Source organism: Molothrus ater, chromosome 7, assembly GCF_012460135.2.
Source record: "Molothrus ater isolate BHLD 08-10-18 breed brown headed cowbird chromosome 7, BPBGC_Mater_1.1, whole genome shotgun sequence".
NCBI lineage: Eukaryota > Metazoa > Chordata > Aves > Passeriformes > Icteridae > Molothrus > Molothrus ater.
Window position 1 is genome coordinate 31,045,186 of NC_050484.2, and position 18,827 is coordinate 31,064,012.

The following is an 18,827-nucleotide window of genomic DNA, read 5'->3' on the forward strand; positions in this document are numbered from 1 at the left end:
TATACATTTAATATTCATTAGCATTTAGAAAAGTACCCTCTTTCCTCTTTCTATGGATATTAAATTAGCTGTTATTACTCAGTAATAGGTAAGCAGCTGTTAAATCCCATCAACCCTAAGTAAATCACTTTATTAAATGTATTTGGATCTGTTTTTATTGTATCCTTAGGTACTCCTTGGTTCCTATGGGTTTAGAAGGATTAATTACTGAGGAAGTATGCAGTCATCAAAATGTCTGACACCTTTGCAAAGGAAATCAGCCAGCTCCTCTCTCCATTTGGGAAACCATCAGAATATTCCCAAATTAGAGATTAATATATTGAGATTAACCCTCTGGTGAGTATTTCACCACATATGGTTTTATAACACAAAATGTGTATGAGGTTTTTGTGTATATTAACATGAAAAAATACCTCCATTTCCATTTAAACTGTACTGAAACACATATTTGGGATTTTTTTAGAAAATACCTCAAGTTATATTTCTAGCAGGTGTCACAGAAACAGCTCTGCAGTCCTCTGATGATGCACAGACCCTACTCCTATGTGTAAACAGAGAAACACAGCACAGACAGCAGTAGGGCAAACTTCCCTGGATGTTGTGGCTTGCACAAATCACCTCTGAGCTGCAACTTCCAACTGCTGGAAGGCAGTATTCCTCTTCCAGAGTAAAAACATTTGTTGTCCATCTAAAAATTGTGGGATGAGCAATGATACATTCAACCCAGCCTGTCCCCTCTGCCCCCACTCTTCCCTTGGCAGGGAATTCTGAATGATGCCCTGCTGGGCAGAATGATGTCCATGAAGGGAGGCTTTGGAACTGGTGCTCAAAAACTATTTGCATATAGAACACTGTTGTGCATGTGGAAAGAGTTTTCTTGATTATTTTTACTTTGTGTTTCGTGCTGCATTTTAAGAACATTATTACTTGTCCTGTCATTAGGTGTAGACAAGACAGTTTATATTCTCCTTTGCACTATCTGCTTTAAAAGACTGCGTTTATGTCTCTTTCCGAATCATCTTTTTACAACTAAATGATCCAGAGCATTTTAATAATGCCACATCCATCAAGTGGTCTAGACCTCACAAAGAATCATTCCATGAATATTGAAATGCTCACAATGCTTATTGTTATAGAACTTTATATTTTGTCTTTCCCTCTTTCTCTCCCTGACAGAATGAAATAACGAAATCATGTTTAACTCAAAGACCACTTCAGAAAATTGGAATTTCAGACATGACTTCATGCAGTACAGATCTCTGTAGAAGCCACAGTGAATCTTTTCATTGTGCCAGGTTTGCAATTATCCTACAAGTATTTTTCCTGTGCAGTACTTACCCTGCTTACTGAATGTGTGAACGTAGTTTAAAAATGTATACTATTTAAGAATATCTCTCAAATAAACAATGAATATCTGCAAGCTTTAAGTTACACTGAAAATACCCAAATCACAACTTACCTTTTGAGTAAGTAGAGCCTGAACAACCTGATTAGCCACCTGAAAGAAAAAAAGGAAATGAAGTTACATATGTTATGAATTTACATATGTGTGTGCATGCATAACAATGCCTTCTTTTGTGGCCTGTCCTGGTTTCAGCTAGGGCAGGGTTAATTTCCTCTCAGTAGCTGTTACAGTGCTGTGCTTTGGATTCAGAATGAGAATGGTGTTGATAACACACTGATGTTTTGGTTTTTTGCTAGGTTGTGCTCATCCTAAGTCAATGACCATTTTTTATCTTGTCTCATGCTCTGCCAGTGAGGATGTTCACAAAAGAAACTGGGAGGGAGCATTGCTGGGACAGGTGACCCAAACTGGCCAAAGGGAAATTCCTCACCACAGAACGTCCTGTGATATAACCTGGGGGAGTTGCCAGGAAGGAAACTGTTCCTGTCTCAACATACAAGTTTTATGCTGACTCTTCTCCCCATTCTATTGGACCTGAGCAAGCAGCTGTGTGGTCCTTCATCTGGGCTTAAAACCATCACAATCCTTTTTTGGCACACAATGTGAGGCCCAAAGGGTTAAGGACAGATCAGACCAGAGTGAGTTAAAATATTGTTATAAACATTTACTGTAAGGGTTTCACAGTTGTCAGAGGCTTTATACTCCCATCTACAACCACCATCATCTACAACCACCACCATTTCTAGCATTTTCATTATTTCAATCGGATAATACCAGTAAGAATGCATGAAATTCACATCAACTACTTCTGTGCTAGTCCTCATTATAAGCAAATGTGCACTGTATCATTTGCAGTGTGATATGAGGGGGATTTGGTTAAATTCTGTCATCTCTTCTTTGCAGTAGATGAAACTCTCACAGTTCTAGATGTGGCTGGTGTGCATCAGCATGGATTGACTGCATTCACTGGAGCAGATTTTTACCAGTCAAGGATGGAGGCCTGAATGTTTTCATGAAGTTTAATTGTTTCTTGATTAAATATTGACAAAATGGTACATCTACCATGACAAGCAGGAACCATAAAGTGGCACAGAAAATTAAAGTATCTACTGTCATTGAAATGTGGTTGGAAGGCATTCACCCCACATAGCACAATTGACTTGAATGAGATTACACACCATTGATTAGCAGAACTATATATTCAACTGGGAATTTATGAAGTTATTTATTTTATACATCCTTACTAATTTATATTTACCAGCAAGGATAGGGGGAGTAAGGAGGAAGAAGGAGGGAGAGAAAGAAAGACTGAGGTAAGATTTTCTGTTGGTGCTAACTTGAAGGTTCAACTCCATATATGTGATAGTGGAGCCCTGGAAAATGTTAAAGATAGACTTTGAAGATGTTAGGCTTTGTGTTTTCTCAGCTCACTGCACCTGCGTAAGCAGTATGATAAATGATATAATTGTTAGATGTGATGATTGTTTAGTAATTAAATATAATTATTATATAATCATAAGAAGAATCATGAGAAACTATGTTGGAACTTTAAGGGGGCTATGCTTAGCTGAAATCTATGTATACAATAGAACAATATAGGCTTAATAATTAACATGAAAGTTATATAACAATAGAATATAAGAACACGATCATCTCGAATGTATGGTAAGAGTCAGATTTGAGTTGAATACTCCTGACACCCAGAGCTCTTAATAAAAGCACCTGCATATAATAGCTTATGTGATTGTGTGTTTCTGAATGCTAACATATGCACATGTTATCACCCAATGTGCTGACTTATCATTTTGCTCCTGCATTTAGGCAGAGCAAGTAGAGATGCCTAAAGTAGAAAGAAGAGATTTTTGATTTAGTTTTGGCTTACAGAAATTAAAGTAAAAATTTATGCAGGTATCGCTAAATAATCTGCATTGATTCTTGTTACTCTTGGCAAATTAAATAAAAACCCGCACCAACACTGATGCAAACTCAGTGGGGAGTAAAGAGCTGCAGCAGCTAATTCACTTCTGTAAATAATTTACTTTTGCTAGATACAAAAGCTACACTTGGTTTCTACTCATAAAACTGCCTAGCATCAAATTTTTTTCCCAAACTGATCCCTAACTTCAGGCAGCCTGTGGAACCACGCTCCAAAAGAACAGCTCTCTACATGATTTAACAGAAGACACAGACTAATATTAGAACAGTAATAACCAACAGAAGTAAACATGCTAGGGTTTGAAAGCCCGTGTGCCTTGCCCTGCAGGCTCTCAGGCTCTCCACTAACACTGCTCCTTCTGGCGGGTACTTTAAGGGCTGTTTGCTCTACCTGAAAATTGAACAAACCATAGAGAATACATTATTCCTTTACTTTCTGACACAGAGTTACTTTACCAAGGAAGAACTAAAAGGTTCTTTGAAGTGTGCACTAGTCACTCACAACAGCATAGCCTACAAAATGACTCCTACAGCATTACATATTGTACAGAGGAGTGTAAATGGCATAATATTCCAGATGGGAAAAAAACTGAACCTGCTGATGCATTTATGACAAACTTTCCAGCTTTTGAGTGAAGATAGGTATCTAAATGGAAGTACCTGCCAGTGATCCGTAGCTCCCATGGAACTCAATAAGAAAGATATGTAACCAGGTTCTTTAGAAAAATATGGCTATTTTTTTTCTATTATCTAGCAACTTGGCAAACTGTGTTGTTGTTACCATTCAAGATTTTCAGGTCTGTATTTTTGGTATTCAGCAGGAACAGAGGTGGGAAGCCTTCAGTGAAATGTTCTGCAGTTACTAAAATTAATTTAGCACTCAATAAGTGGAATCATAGCCAAATGTTTGCATTTCAAATGAGGTTGCCATTCTACTCCTACAGCATATGGAAATAAGCTGCTAAACTCACCAGTCTACTTCATTTTAACTTACAGGTATCAGGAGACACCATGGATGTGAAGAACAACATGAACCAGTTCCACAAAACTGATAGTCACTACTACCAAAAACTGTGGCAACTGAGATCATTGAAGACAGAGGAATTGACTTCTGAGATGCAGAAAATGTGAAAATGTGAAGTTCTCACTCGAATGAGACATAACTGTGGCTCAATCCCAGTAAAAATCAGGCTGTAAAAGTACTTGACCTGTGATAACTGCAGTTAATCAAGGTGAAACAAGGAGTAGAACAGAGCTGGCTGGTTTCCTTGGTCTGCTGTTCTGCAGAAGGTGACACTCCTTCCTTTCACACCACCTGCCTCTCCTCTGAACTTAATAGGCAGGATCTTTAGGTGATGATTCCTTTTTGGGATTGCAATAAAAGAGATAAAAGATCCGGCTTCACTTTTTCCTTAGGCAATTATGTTTACAAATATATGTCATAAAGTGGTCTTAATAGAAAAGGTATAAAAAGAATGAATCAAAGAAAAGAGACCCTAATGCAACATCTGTTATGCCTTTTACAAGTACTGAGATTTTACACAGCTGCCTTTAATGTATAATCCCATATGCACAAAGACATTCCAAGTGTACTAAAATAAAAGATTTCTCTTTTATTCAAATCTTAAAAACAGAATGCCTTTTTTTTAAAAATAACTCTGCATTTTTGATTAGTTAATTCTTAAAACATCAGCAAAAAATATCCACTAGCCCAAGTTGCATAATTTCCTGCACGTGAATATGGTGAAGCTTTGACAGAAATCTCAGTTGGCACCGCGATGTGAATAACCATGACACTGCCACCTACCAGTAAACTGACAGCTGAATTCCACAATAGGAAACTGAGATTAAGCATGTTAACCTCAAAGCCCAAAGGTACAGGAAGACAATCCTGGGTTTTGCATTAAATTTTTCAGCAACAGAAAGATACATTTATGGAGTATGTCTGAATTTAAATAAGCTCTTTTCTTATTTATCAAGTACTGGAACATTTCAATGACACCTTTTTCCAAAAACTGGTCCAAGGTTTTTACATTTACACTTCAGAGATGAACAATTATTTTAAAATCAGTGAATAATTGTTAAAATTCATAAAGGACTCTGCTCAGCTTGACCCATATGCTTTTCAGATTTAATCTCTCTGAACATTTGAGTTTCACTGAATTTTACCATGAAAATGATTACAGAGCATGCATTTTTATGTCACAGTTGCAGGCATTTATACAATATTAAATGTAGGGCATTATATGAATGAAAAATATGTAAAATAACCGATTAAAAAAAAAAAAGAGAGACAATAATGGCAAGCATAGCTTTAAAAACTCAGCTCTGGTATATCAGACAGACAGGAAAATCACAGTGGCTATTTTTACTTCCTTCATATTCAGCTTAATGGCCAGCAACACCTGAGCAGAGAGCACACTGTGCATTGCAGGCGTCACTGGCTGTGACCCTGAGGGAGCAGGCAGGTCCCACTGCCAGGGTGGCCAGGCTCAATGGGGCTGGAGTGCCCTGAGCAGAGTCTGCCTGTGCCCAGGGCAGAGGAGCTGCCCTCTGAGGCTCTGAGTGATGAGGGAGACATGGCAGCGTTCTCCCAGTCGTTACCAAATGATGTTCCTTCAGTTCCCCAGGGGCTGGCAAGCCTCCCAGACATGTAACAGCCAGGATGGCCAGGTGGTGCCTTGGGAGGGAAGCACTCCTTGTGCATCAGCCCAGGAGAAGTTCATTGCACTCACAGCTAATTTGGCTACAGAGGCAGAATTTAAAAAATTAAAGCCATGGTTGTAGTAGTTGCTCAGATGTTTCAGTGGCAGCCCCAGGTGTCTCAGGCTGGGGTGTGATCACAGCTCTGTGCTCCCAGAACAGCTCTGCTCCTCACTCCAAACCTGCCAGGTGCCCCTGAGGCAAAGGGGGGCTGCAGCACACACAGACACAGGCTGCTCCTGAAATACATCTGCTCCTAAAAACATGAACAAGTTCTGAGAGCCACACTAGGGAAGGGCTGAAGAAATTCTCACCTTCAGGAAGAGGGGCTGGTGTAAGATGAGGTATGAACAGAGCAATCATCAGACCTAAAGCCCTTAAGAAATTTTAAAATTGAAATATTTTCAAATATTTTTAATTTTTTAAAACAATCTTTATGGAAAATATTTTATTTGCTTAAGATCTCCAATAACAATCCTGTCTGGAAAGGAATTTTTGTTGTTAACTAATTAAATTTCTGTCTCATCTCCTATTCCCTGTTATTGTTACTCTAAAGAAAGAGGGTGAGGATGTGTGATTTCTTGTGCAGCTCCAGCAAAGGAATGTGCTCAGGTGAACACTGACTCCTGCAAAATTTGCAACTATTAAATGAGGTTTTCTTGTCTCAGTCATGGGCAACAACTTTTTCACCCCAGTGACCAGAGGACATTAGGCCCAAGCTTGTGTCAGCTGAAACAATGCTGGTTACAGTGCCTCTGCCAAAGCATTGTGGAACACACAAAAAAAGAATAAGATGAACAAAAAAAGAAACAAACAACAAAACAGAGAAGCCCCAACCCACAGGTGGTGAGAAGCACTTTCTCCTGGAAAAGTTGACACAGTGAGAGAAGATGGACACAGCTGTGACAATACAGAAGAATTGGAAACAGCCAACATGATGTTGAAGATAATAAAGTTGAGAGCATAGCTTGATTTAATTATATGATCTTCAAACTGAAATAGTGTGTGAAAAACAATCCTGGGTCGGAAATCCACCATCCTACTTCAAACAGGATAAAAGCATGTTTTCTATCCTTATAATCTGCATGGAGTGTTTTGCTGAAATGGACAGTTAAAGTGCTTCACTCATCTCCAAAACTAATTATGTAAGCAGATTTTGTCCTAGACAATCAGAAAATAATTTTAAGTCAGGCTCTGTAATTTAAAATGTAGTTAGCAATTATATGGTAATTTCATCCTTATCACCAAGATGTCCATGCATGGTTTGAGTGTGCACTGAGGGTGACTCAGGCCACTGCAGACAAAGGCTCTGCTGGACCCCAGAGCCCCAGAAAGGGCAGAGCACACCCAGAGGGAAGGTGTGTCTGCGAATTTCCTGACAAAAAATCTGCCACAGTGGCAAAAGGGAGGATTTGCTGATGAAAATCTGCACTAAACTGTAGGTTTCTTGTACCAGAGTTGTATTGTTCAGGCTTCTAGCACTTCAGCAAATGCCAATTACAAATTAAAAAAGCTGCAGTGAAGACTGGAGCTGTCATCTTCCCTGGGTGGTTTGCTTGCTCAAGCACTCTTTTCTCCAAGGTACAGCTGGAGTTCTTGTTTTGTTTGCATGGCAGTTAATTACTTATGCCATGACACATCCTTATTATGGAATGGGTAAATGATTTCTACAAGCAGCTCTTGGAGCCACTGAGAGCTTTCAAACTGCTTTAAACTCTGAGCCATGCTGGAGAGCCTTACTGGGAGGAGCAAGTGAGCATCAGTACTTGTGTGAAGGAAGCTCCATGCAACAGGAGACAGTGGGCACTGCTGGAATGCAGCCCCTGCTGCAGTGCTCAGACAGTAAGGGAGGGGTGAATTATATTCCAGCTGTAACTGGAAGCTCTGATCAAGCCAGCAGCTAGAAAAATAAACAGCATTAAAAGCTGTGTGTGCAGCCCTAAGGGGGAGCTGAGAGACTCAGCAGTGGGGTGATGGAATGTGTCACATGGGAAGGCTGAGGGGCTCCTGATCCACACGTGCTCCACCTGACAGAAAAGGAGTGCTCAGCACCTAACAGGCAAATCATAATCTCCTCCTCTTTAGGAAAGCAAGCCAGTTCCATGTATTGGTCACAGGGATATCAACTTTTCAGTGAAAAGCTGTGGTCAAAACAGGATTTACAGCAGAGGTCGTGGAGAACAACACCTTTGACTGCCAGACACATGTTCTTGGAATTAATTAGAATGAGGTAATACAAAATTTGCAGAACAATGTCAACCTTCTAAGAGAGGCAGAGATTAATTTGTATTAACTTAATTATAGTAGCAGGTAAGAACAACCTTATTATCCACCTTACCTCATCGAGACATCTTTCATACTGTTCTCTCTGATTTTCATTTTCCAGAGCCAGTGCTGAATTCTCTGCCTACAGTAAAAGGGAATAAATAAGTAAATATGTAAAATTAGCAAAGGATATCTTTCACCACATGACAATTCATAAAAATCCTCGGGGGGCTTACCTACCATGCTTCTTCAAGATCCAGAATAAAATGCACTGTGCAATTTATTTTGCTGCAGGTTGGTGCTTTGAGTAAAACCAGAAGTGACATTCATTTATGAGATTATTCACACCCTGCATTACGGTTTAGAACAATATCATAGCAGATATTCCATGTATGTCCACCATCTGACCTTGTCAGGTGCAATAGAGTTGGTAATGAAACACTATAAAAGATATTGACATATCTTCTTCTCTTCCTCTCCCTTTTCAGTTTGGAGGGAACTTTTTACTTAAGAAGCACTTGGACACAAACAGAGGCAGCCACTATCACAGGGAAACAAAAGCCAAGATCATGTCAACTTTTAACTGTGGCAGCCCCTCTCAAGCCTGGCTCTGCAGTGGGGAACCCCACAAGCACAGGTCATTCTACAGCTAATTCGTGAATTATTACATCCTTTAACTGACCCTGATAACTTTAATAGTCTTTACTCACAAAAAAAAATTGATTATTTAAGAGTGAGAGATATTTTGCTGCATCTAAATGTAGTCTTGAAGTCAGATTTTTTCTCCCACATATGTAATTTTAAATATGATAAAGATTCCTGTGCAATAGGGCCTTTCATCTGTCTTTAGTTTTCATTATGCTCACATTCTTGCATAGTGAAAACTTAAAAATAGCACAATCTGGTAAGTAAATCACAGCAAACTAAAGTATTTTTCTCTATATATCTATTTGATTTTAAGAATTTCTAGAGTATGGGAAGAGGAAAATCTCTAAAGTGTGATGCAGTTTCATCAGAGCAAGTTTCAACTAGTCTTCTCTTAGAGACTGAGAAACTAAAACAAAATATATAAAAATCTGAGAGTGAAAACTAGCTCTAGAAATCTCTCTGCCTCCCATGCATAACTTCCCATCACATAACCATAACACCAAAATCAATTCCTTTCCATAATTACAACTATTATGCAATTTACAGTACTTGCATTACTTTAACCTTCCTCTATAAAACTTAAACAAGTGCTGTTTCAATGGAATTGTGGTTACACAAAACAACAGTGATAAATACAGTTAACATTTGCAGTTTTAGAGGAAAATTAATGGAATGTGCTGCATGGAAAGACTGTGAAAGATGCACGTTGTCTTTGTTAAAAAAGTCAATGAATCAACAAAATAAGAATCCCAAAGTCTATTAAATTGATTCATTAATAAACATTTCAAATTCAGCTGAATCATAAAAGCAAGGCTAGGAAGCAAAAGCAAATGTACACTATTAGCCAGCATCTTGAAAGAGATTGAAGAGTAAAAGTGTGGTAAGAAACAAGGGCATATAGAGTTTACTTATTTAAAAGTCTAAATAAGCAAGTGTAGAGAATCTGTGCTTTATCTCCAGGGTACAATTAAAGCCAGCAAAGGTGGTAAAGTGCTCTGCATCATATTTTCACAATGTCACCTATGGATGGGTTCAACATAAGGCTATAAAAAGTCTATGGGTGATCCTGCAGAGAGCACTGTGAGATGAGGCAGCAAAAAGTGGCAGAAGCAGAAGGAGCAAAGTAGAAGAAGAAGCTGAAAAAGCAGCAGTAAAAAATCAGAAGCTGAAATGTAAATAGTCCTCCAGACTGAAGAGGCTACAGTTTGATTTTACAGACATATTCTTGCAGATTGATTGATAAAATAAAGAGATGTTTGTTACATAAAAATATTCCTGAATTAAAGATTTTCAGACATTTTCTCTATGTATACCCCCCTAAAATGCCATCCAAAAGAAATTCTTACTGTTCTGAAGCAATCACTAGAGGATTAGCCTGCACAGACTAATTGATATATTTATGGATTTTATTTTTAATTTTCATTTTTATTAACATAAAAATGCATTGTATGATTTTATCCTAAAATAGTTTGGGCAGACCTGCTTACACACAGAAATCTGTAAAAGAACTACAGCACACCCTTGTACTATATGAAATATACAGAGAGCTCCCCATGCTTCTCTCACTCCATGCTTTGGAATGCTGTAAAATGGAATGTTAAATCTTCCTGGATCTGTGCACTGAACCTCTGATTTCAGCAAGCTATTCTATAACAAACAGGCTACCAAAATTAGGAAATCTAAACCTGACAGCATTATAAACAAATGCTACATTTCAGCTCTTATCAATCCACAGTGGAAACATCTGTATAATAAAACCTGTTCTCACACCACTGGTTTTAAAATTGCAGTGAAAGGATGTAAGGCAGTCAATGTTAGCTTGACTTTTGTGCTTCTTGATTGCCAAGCAAATCATGCCTGTTTATTTGGCATTTTTGTAATAAGGACTAGACTAGAAAGGAACACTTGACTGACTTTGCTTTAGAATCTGTGCCAGTTCCCACAACATGAGAAAACCAGTACTTGATATATTAAATCACTATACAGTGCAACCAAATACATGGTAATAATCCTCATTCCCCCAAAAGTGTTCATTTGGAAAATTTGTAATAGCACTTACAGCCTCAAAACTCTGCCTCCTAATCCAAACCTTCATTTATTTAACAGAAATCACTGGTTTTGATGTTATTGTAGGGCTGCTCAATTTTTTCTCCAAAGGATCTGCCTTCCTCTCGTGTTGTATATTCTGGGCATCCTTTGCCAGTTAAGCAGAGTACATCTCCTTGAAGGAAACTGCTATTAAATTTCCATTTTTATTTTCAGGCCACACTTGGAGAGGGCTAAACTGCAGGAAGGAGCCTCTCTCTATTCTCACAGCTGGAAAGCTTTTGCACCCTTGCGGGCCCCTGGGGCAGTGACAGCTCTGACCCCAGCTCTAATCCCACCCAAGACCTGGCAGGGACTGTGCAGGGAGAGCTGAGCTTGCTGAGAGCAGGCAGCTGAGAGTCCTGAGAACAGCACTTTCTGAGATAGCCACTGGTTTCTGGAGTGATTCCTAGTTTAGTCGTGGCTGTCCTCTAGGAACTTATGTATGCTTCATGTCACACATAGAAATGAACAAGCATTCTCTGTCCCTCAGCCTTGCTAACACAAAAAGTGATGCAGCCCAGCAAAGATGGAGCACTCAGGGCCTGCCACCAGCACCTCAGGCACACACATTGGTTTTTGGGGGACAGCTCACAAAGGACAGCAGCATTCAGTCAGCCAAAAGTAACTGTGGCACAACTTACCACTAAATGCAACATCAGTACCTGCTGCTTTTGGATCATTAGAGGATCCTAAAATGTCAACATAGATATCCCTCCCAAATCTGATTTTGAAAGTATTTTGCACTAGAGTCTCTCCCAACATTGGAAAATTTAAAGATGACTTGGATAATGCTAAGCCACCTTCAACTTCCTGAATTAAAGACAACATGGTTCTGAATTGTGAGATGGAGTTTGAAAGGTAAAACTTCAGACCACTTTAACAAAACAGGCTGCCTTGAATTGGTACCATTGCTAACATACAGTCATTATCAGAGACTTTGTCAATTGATTTGAATTCCTTCCTCAGGACAAAAAAACATAGCCCTGGAAATGACAAAACTTCTTTGGGTCAGCTAAATTCTCTCTCTCCCATAGATATTTTCTCCTGTGAGGCAGCTGTTTGCACAGTTTCAAAAATAATAAAAGGCTACACACCTGATGCTTCAACAGACAATCCTCTGCACTTTTATAATGACAATGAAATTAATTAAAGCTATTAATTAACTATTAAAATTAATTAAATTTTCTACTAGAATGCACGAATAAAAGAGAAGCATGACTAAAAGGGAATTATGTACAATATAGTTTTCCTTACTCAAACTTTTGTCAGAATTGAGACAAAACAAAAGATGGGAGGGGGAAGAAAGAAGAAATCAGGAAGTGATATGCATTTTGCACTAAGGGAAGAGGAGATCACAGAACCATAGGGTGGTTTGGATCAGAAAGGACCTTTAAAGATCATCCAGTCATGGGCAGGAGGTGAAGGTCTAAAGGTTGCACATCTAGTTAGCAGCTCAGCAGGCTCTGAAGGTATCATCAATAAAGGTCAAGGGGAACAAAGTTATGACAGTGAACTTTAAAATCCCTGGCAGAATGCTACCCCACAGTTACCATGTGCACTCCTTTGTTATTCACTCTAAACCATTTGTCCATTTATAGAAAGCTTTATTGATTTACACAGACATTCATTTGTCATGCCCACTGCAGTGTATTAAGAGCTGTCCAAGCACTTCAAATGTACTCAGCAATTTTTTCCTGCTTTCAGCCTCTGATTTTGTATACTTCTGTGGTCACAGCTTCCTACAGCACATGAGGGGTCAAACCCTGTTGTTGGCACAGTAAGAAGTGATGCTGTTGCGTTTTTTCCTTAGGTCCTTGGAGCATTTTTGGTAAGCTGCTGTTCTAGGAGGAGTTTATCACCTGAACCACCTCTGTGTCTTTGGTCACAGGGAACTTTTTGCATTTTTCTGTCCCTGCTATGCAGATAATTTGTCCTTTGAAAGACTAATCCAACAAATTGTCAGAGAAAAGTTTAACACCATACTTATACTGGTCAGAAGAGCTGAAAATTACATTTTTGCTTTGAAATCAATGTAATTGTAGCAACAAAAGCTTTAATTTAATTCTAGCACTATAAAGCATTTCCACTGGCCACCTTCCAGAGCCTTTTATATTAGTAAAGACAACTCATTTTACTCTTTGCTGGGAGTAAAATGAGAACTGCACCTCAAGGCCACCTGTCAACATTTGGATGTTTCCACCTTGTCCTTTACACTTTTTCCACAACAGATGAAAGCTTGGGCAGCCATGGAGCATCTCCTGCTGAACAGCTCTGCTCCCTGGCCCTACATCCTCCGGACACTGACACTGGGCAGTGCTACCTACTGATGAAATAATCAGTGAATTTAGTGGAAAAAAACTTAAATAAAGTGCTTTTTCATTTAAATGTCCCAGTCTTAACTATTTCTTCTGGATCATGGAGATGGGAGAAAAGAAGCAAAACACCAAAAAGAACAAATCAATGATATGATGACAGCCAAGCTTCTCACCCTTGCTTCAAAACACTTAGCCTTCTCAGCAGTATCATTTTCTGTTTTATTTTTTAATGGCCTGTTATATTTAACCCCACTTAAAACATTTGACATATTTTATCTGAAATACTCAGCCAGTGCTTAATTTCCATTCACTTAAAACATGGCATGGAAGGAATACATATGTGACGTTAAATAATAAAACACAGAACCACGCAAGTGTCAATTATAATTCTGTCTATAAAAAGGCCCTTATTGGGCAGCACTGGTGGGGATCATTCTTGCAATTCACAACTTCAACAATTTTTTTTTTTTAATTTTTTACTGTTACAAGACTATATTAAATCTCAAAAGCAGTGTATCTCCCAGGACATGCTCTGCTATAGCTGTGCTGCCCATGGGTTTGTAGACTCACAGAAAGCAGTACAGCCTTCTGATGTATGCTAGAAATCAGAAGATATTTATTCAACATCAGGAAAAGAACCACTTAAGGTTACAAAAAACCCCTTGGGTTTAAATGTTGTGAACAAAAAGCAGCCCAAGGTCTGTGCAGCTTCCTATGATGCCTAACCAATTAATTATTGATGAGCAGATTCATGTATTTAAACATGAACTTACAGCAGAAATTATGTAACAGTTTCAAAATTTGTGTTGATTTCACACTGTCAAAGATCAGAACACAGAACTTGCTCATTTATTCAGATTTTTAGCAGTTTGCAAGGAGAGACTCCCACCCACAGTTCTGGATGGGGCTCATAACCACAGAAAGCTTTTCCTGTCTGCTGAGCATTTCCCAGCTCACACCAGATGAAACAATGGGTGTCCAGCCTAAATGAGGAAGCCTACCTTTGGAAAGAAGAGTGCAACTGGAATTTATTCCTCCAAATTTACTTATATTGGATAAATGTACAAACTTCAGGATTCAAATCCAACAAACCAGAACCAAATGAGATTCATACACTGCTGATGAGACTGTGTTCTAAAAATGACTAAAGCAAAACTCATATTCCTGGGAATTCCTCTGTGAAATACCTGGTTTTGCTTTTTTGGTTTTGGTTTTTTTTTCCATTTTTTTTCCCCTAGAATCTGGGGCTGACCATTTTCAACTGGTTCAATAATGGCAATATTTGTCTTTTTATCCTTTTGATTAACTCTAAAGTAACTAAGAATGACAAGCCTTTAAAACCTTCAACATTTTCCCTTCTGACACCATAGAAATGTTTGGAGTTGACATTTTAAGAAGGTTGGGAATAGATCTAGCAAAACAGACTGCATTATAAGCACAGGCTTATCTTCAAGCAAATAATCACCTAGGCTACTGCTAACAGATATATCAATAATAGAGTTGTCTGTTTACCTGCATGCAAATGGTAGAAAACAGCAAATTCTACCAGTATTTACAGAGATAATAATAGACTCTCAACATTTCCACTGGCAAAGCACTGTCAATACAGGCCTTTGTACAAATGGGTTAAAATTATGAAGGATGCCTTCTTTTCCCCAAAAAGATTTTTTCCAAATGATCCCATATAAAACATTTTTTGAGCATGAGGAGTAAAAGAGATCTGAAGAAGCAGAGACAGCCAGCCTACAACTGTATTTGCAAAAGACATTGTCTATGTAACACATGTGCGCTTGATAAAGCATAGAAGTACAAGGATGGAGAGCCAAAAGCCCCACCAAGATTCCCATCCCATTCCTTTTCCACCACACCACCAACCCCCTCCCTTCTTGTTTTAAGTGATTTGTTCCCTTTTGGAATTGCTCTCCTTAAGAACTGAGTGCATTTCACTCTGACAGACTTACTGTGCTTCCCCATGTAATATTCACAGGCAGTTATTTCTTCTATCAAAGAAATAAAAATCCCTGGTCCATGAAAAAAGCTCTGAGATCCTGAAATTCTAAGTCAAACTAAGATTCTTACAATTAACACAGACAGATAAAGGGAAGTGGTGAAGACTTGATTAATCCAAAATGGCATTTTGTGTTTAATATCAACTTGTATGTGACACATACCTAAATATCTTTGCATAGAAAACTCTTCTAGGAGCCAATCATATCAGATTTGGTCAGTTGCATCTGTTTCAATTTTTCTTGCCAAGCAAAATTCTAACTCTTTGGAATAGTAATTATTTGAAATTAGTAAAGATTAGTTGAAAACCATTGACTATCTGTTAACGCAGTGCTGAAGCTCAATAAAAAACTGTTGGTGCAGTCATTTTTAAAGAAAATATTTGCTTTGCTCTGCAAGGAAGCATTTTGGAGAAGACTTATCAAATTTAGGAGTGACACTGAAACCAGTAGCTAAATTTTGGGTTGAATCCTTCTGAAATTGTACATATGGCAACCTTTAAAAAAAGTTTTCTAAAGGTAGTTTTTTATTTTTCATTTTTTAAAAAAACTTTCAGATCTTGAAGAAAATTAATGCATTTTAAGACAGTTTTTCAAGCAATAATAGAGAGCACTTCAGAATTTACTGTAAATGAGTTATCCTTCAAAGCTGGGCAATTTTGACCATGAGCTCACTGACACTGTGACAGTTTTGTACTTGCTGTGATTTCATTATCCACACCTGAGTAGCACACAAAGCTTCAAGGTTCATCTAATGGGGAGGTTGAAAAGAATAGGGCATTTCAGATCTGTGTATGAAAATTAATGTTTGGGCCACTTCATCCCAGCAGAAACACTTAATTTTCCCCCTCTTGTCTCTGAGACATTCAGAGAAAATATGGAAATACTACTGCTCATTCTTGGCACTTGGAAGTGGATATGAAAAAAAAAAGAACAGGGGACAAAATGCCTTCACAGGTAGAAAACCTTGAAATTAAGTATCAGGAAGACAAGGATTACATAAAGTATATTCAGGATTTTTTTTTTAATTTCTAGAAATTCTATCTATCAAGAACAGCTCTTCTCCTCTAAAGTAGCTTTTCTGTTTTTTTCCTAATAACACTGGACTGAAAATAAAATATAATTTCACAGGTCAGCACGAAAAAAATTGCTTTAATGCCTGAACTGGTGCTTCCAGGCTGCTTAATGCACCTGAACCAAAGGGCTGCTATTAAATCATAGTAAACAGTAAAAATCTGGAGCTCAATTTGGCACCATCTTCAAGGGACAGCAACACCAACCACCTCCCCACTTATCCATTCCACTCCCCCAAGGAAATTACAATTGAGTTTGCTCATGGGAGCTGATGATAGAAACAAAATATTCAGACTTTACTGCCTTCCTGCTTTTTGTCTCCTCATTTAATGCATAACCTACAACACAAATGTATCCCACACTCAATTATTTTGGATCTCACTGGAAGGTAAAACAACAGATGTTTTGCTCTGACTTCAGAGAAAGTGGATGCTGAATATTTATCAAGAAATATTTTTTCCTAATTATTTATCCTAAGTTCCATCATTTACTTCAAACATCATGAAATTATGAAATGAAATTATTTAAACTGACAGTCTGGAAAACACTGATTCCATTTCCTTGAATGTCACATTCACTGGTTGGGTGATGGGAAAATCATACCAGTTCTCTGCTATGCAAATGGGTAAATCTTTTTCTTTTCTTTTTTTTTTTTTTCTTTTACCAAAGAAACATGTATGAGTTTTTCTGAAATGTAAAAAATAAAATAAAAAAACTTTAAAAAACATCCCTTGAGCTTCTTTTAATTCGAATCCCAAGAAAAATAATGGCTTTCCTTTGTTGTACTATGCAATAGATTTTAAAATTATGTGATGATGTAATTGATACTGCCACAAAGTATTTTTAAACAAAATATATTCTTTTCCTCCTCCTATGCTGAATCATTTTACTTTCTCCCTTTAAAGACTTCAACTTAAAAGCTCTCCACCACAATAAGCTATTAATGTCACCTGTTTCACAGTTCCCCACATAAATTTATAAGAAGTTTTTCTGTTTTAACTACATGGGAGCACTGAGTTATTCCTGAAGGCAATGTTTCCTGCAATTCCACACTCTCCATCAGAAGTCACCCATAAGTCAACCTCCCCAGGTATTTCAGAATGAACTTCTCTTGATGGCTTCAGTTATTTCTGTCCCTCCCAGCTAAGGAGCTGTGAAGCCAAGTGGAGCAGGACAGGCATTGGTGCTGTGCTGTGGAGAGCATCAAATGCCACAGCATGTGCAGCAATTGTTTTGTAGCCACTAGCCAGCTCCTAATAACTGAATCACAAAATTACTGCTCATTTCTTGCTAGCTGAAATGAAACTCTGTTTGCAGACATCACCCTGTTTCTCCCGAGAGCTCGGAACGTTTCTCTCTTTTGTTCTCAGAGGCACACAGCAAGAATTGGGCAATGCCCCTTGCTCCACACAGCAACACGTGGCTTCTGCACTGACATTTGTTAAATTGAAAGTTCTGATTCATTTCATTTTTAATCTTTTAGAGTGAATTTGCAGAGTAGCTGTATTTGGCCTGGAAGAACAAGAGCTCAGGCCTCAAATTCTGTCTTTGAAAAGATTCAGCAGAGTACAGGGTTTTTATTGTTTTTTTGGTTTTTTTCTGCCCTATGCAGACTGTGCTCACTTACAGAAGATGGGATAAGGACCCCTTGGAAACTGTGTGATGTGACAGCATCAAACTGTGACCCTAACTAGTTATAGGAAATGTCTCCTACTGAGCTGGCTGACATCAGCCCATCCACATTGGCTTTTTGGCTTGGATGAGCTGTGGGTGCCCTCATCTCCAGTGATTTTTCTGATCATCACACTGACCAGGCTACAGCTCACACCGTGGTGTGGCCTTGGATCCAATGGATGGGTTTCTCCTACAGGAAATGGGAACAGGAACTGCAGCTGCTGCTGGGCTCTCCTGGAGTCAGAGTGACCCCCCAAAATGTACACAGCACGAGTCTGAAGATCTGCTCCTGTTACACCATTCCCAAGGCACACAAAATTATAACAGGATATGTTCTAATATTAATAGGGAAGCCCTAAGGAATCACTGCCAGGACAAAAATGTATCCAACAATACCAAATAAAAAAAAAAAAAGAGAAGCCTGTTGGGAACCTTTTCCTGCACACAAGAGAGATGTGCCAGTGCAGTTTTTCTACTTGGATATTTTTATAGCTTTGTTCATTATGAAAACAGAAAGCAAAAAACCTGTACAGAAATATATACATTCAAGCCAGCTATATGGAATCAAATTCCATTGTAATTGTGTATTATTAAGTGCCACTGTGTTATATTAAACTCTTTCTCAATTATTAACTTAACCTTGCTCTTCAGCATATAAAATTTGTCTCAGATTTTGTTCTTCATACTTGCATTTGTGGGCAAAGTAAATTCTAG

At 38.3% G+C, this 18,827-nt stretch overlaps 1 protein-coding gene across 1 annotated transcript in view; it reads right to left on the reverse strand.

The window, feature by feature from the left end:
* Nucleotides 1-18,827, reverse strand: part of NCKAP5 (NCK associated protein 5) — a 379,983-nt gene that overhangs the window by 85,863 nt on the left and 275,293 nt on the right. Inside the window, exons 9-10 of the mRNA XM_036386988.2 lie at nt 8,382-8,450; nt 1,460-1,498 (exon numbers count right to left, since the gene is read on the reverse strand). Of these exons, the coding sequence (XP_036242881.1) occupies nt 1,460-1,498; nt 8,382-8,450 (108 nt within the window). The remainder of the gene's footprint in view (nt 1-1,459; nt 1,499-8,381; nt 8,451-18,827) is intronic.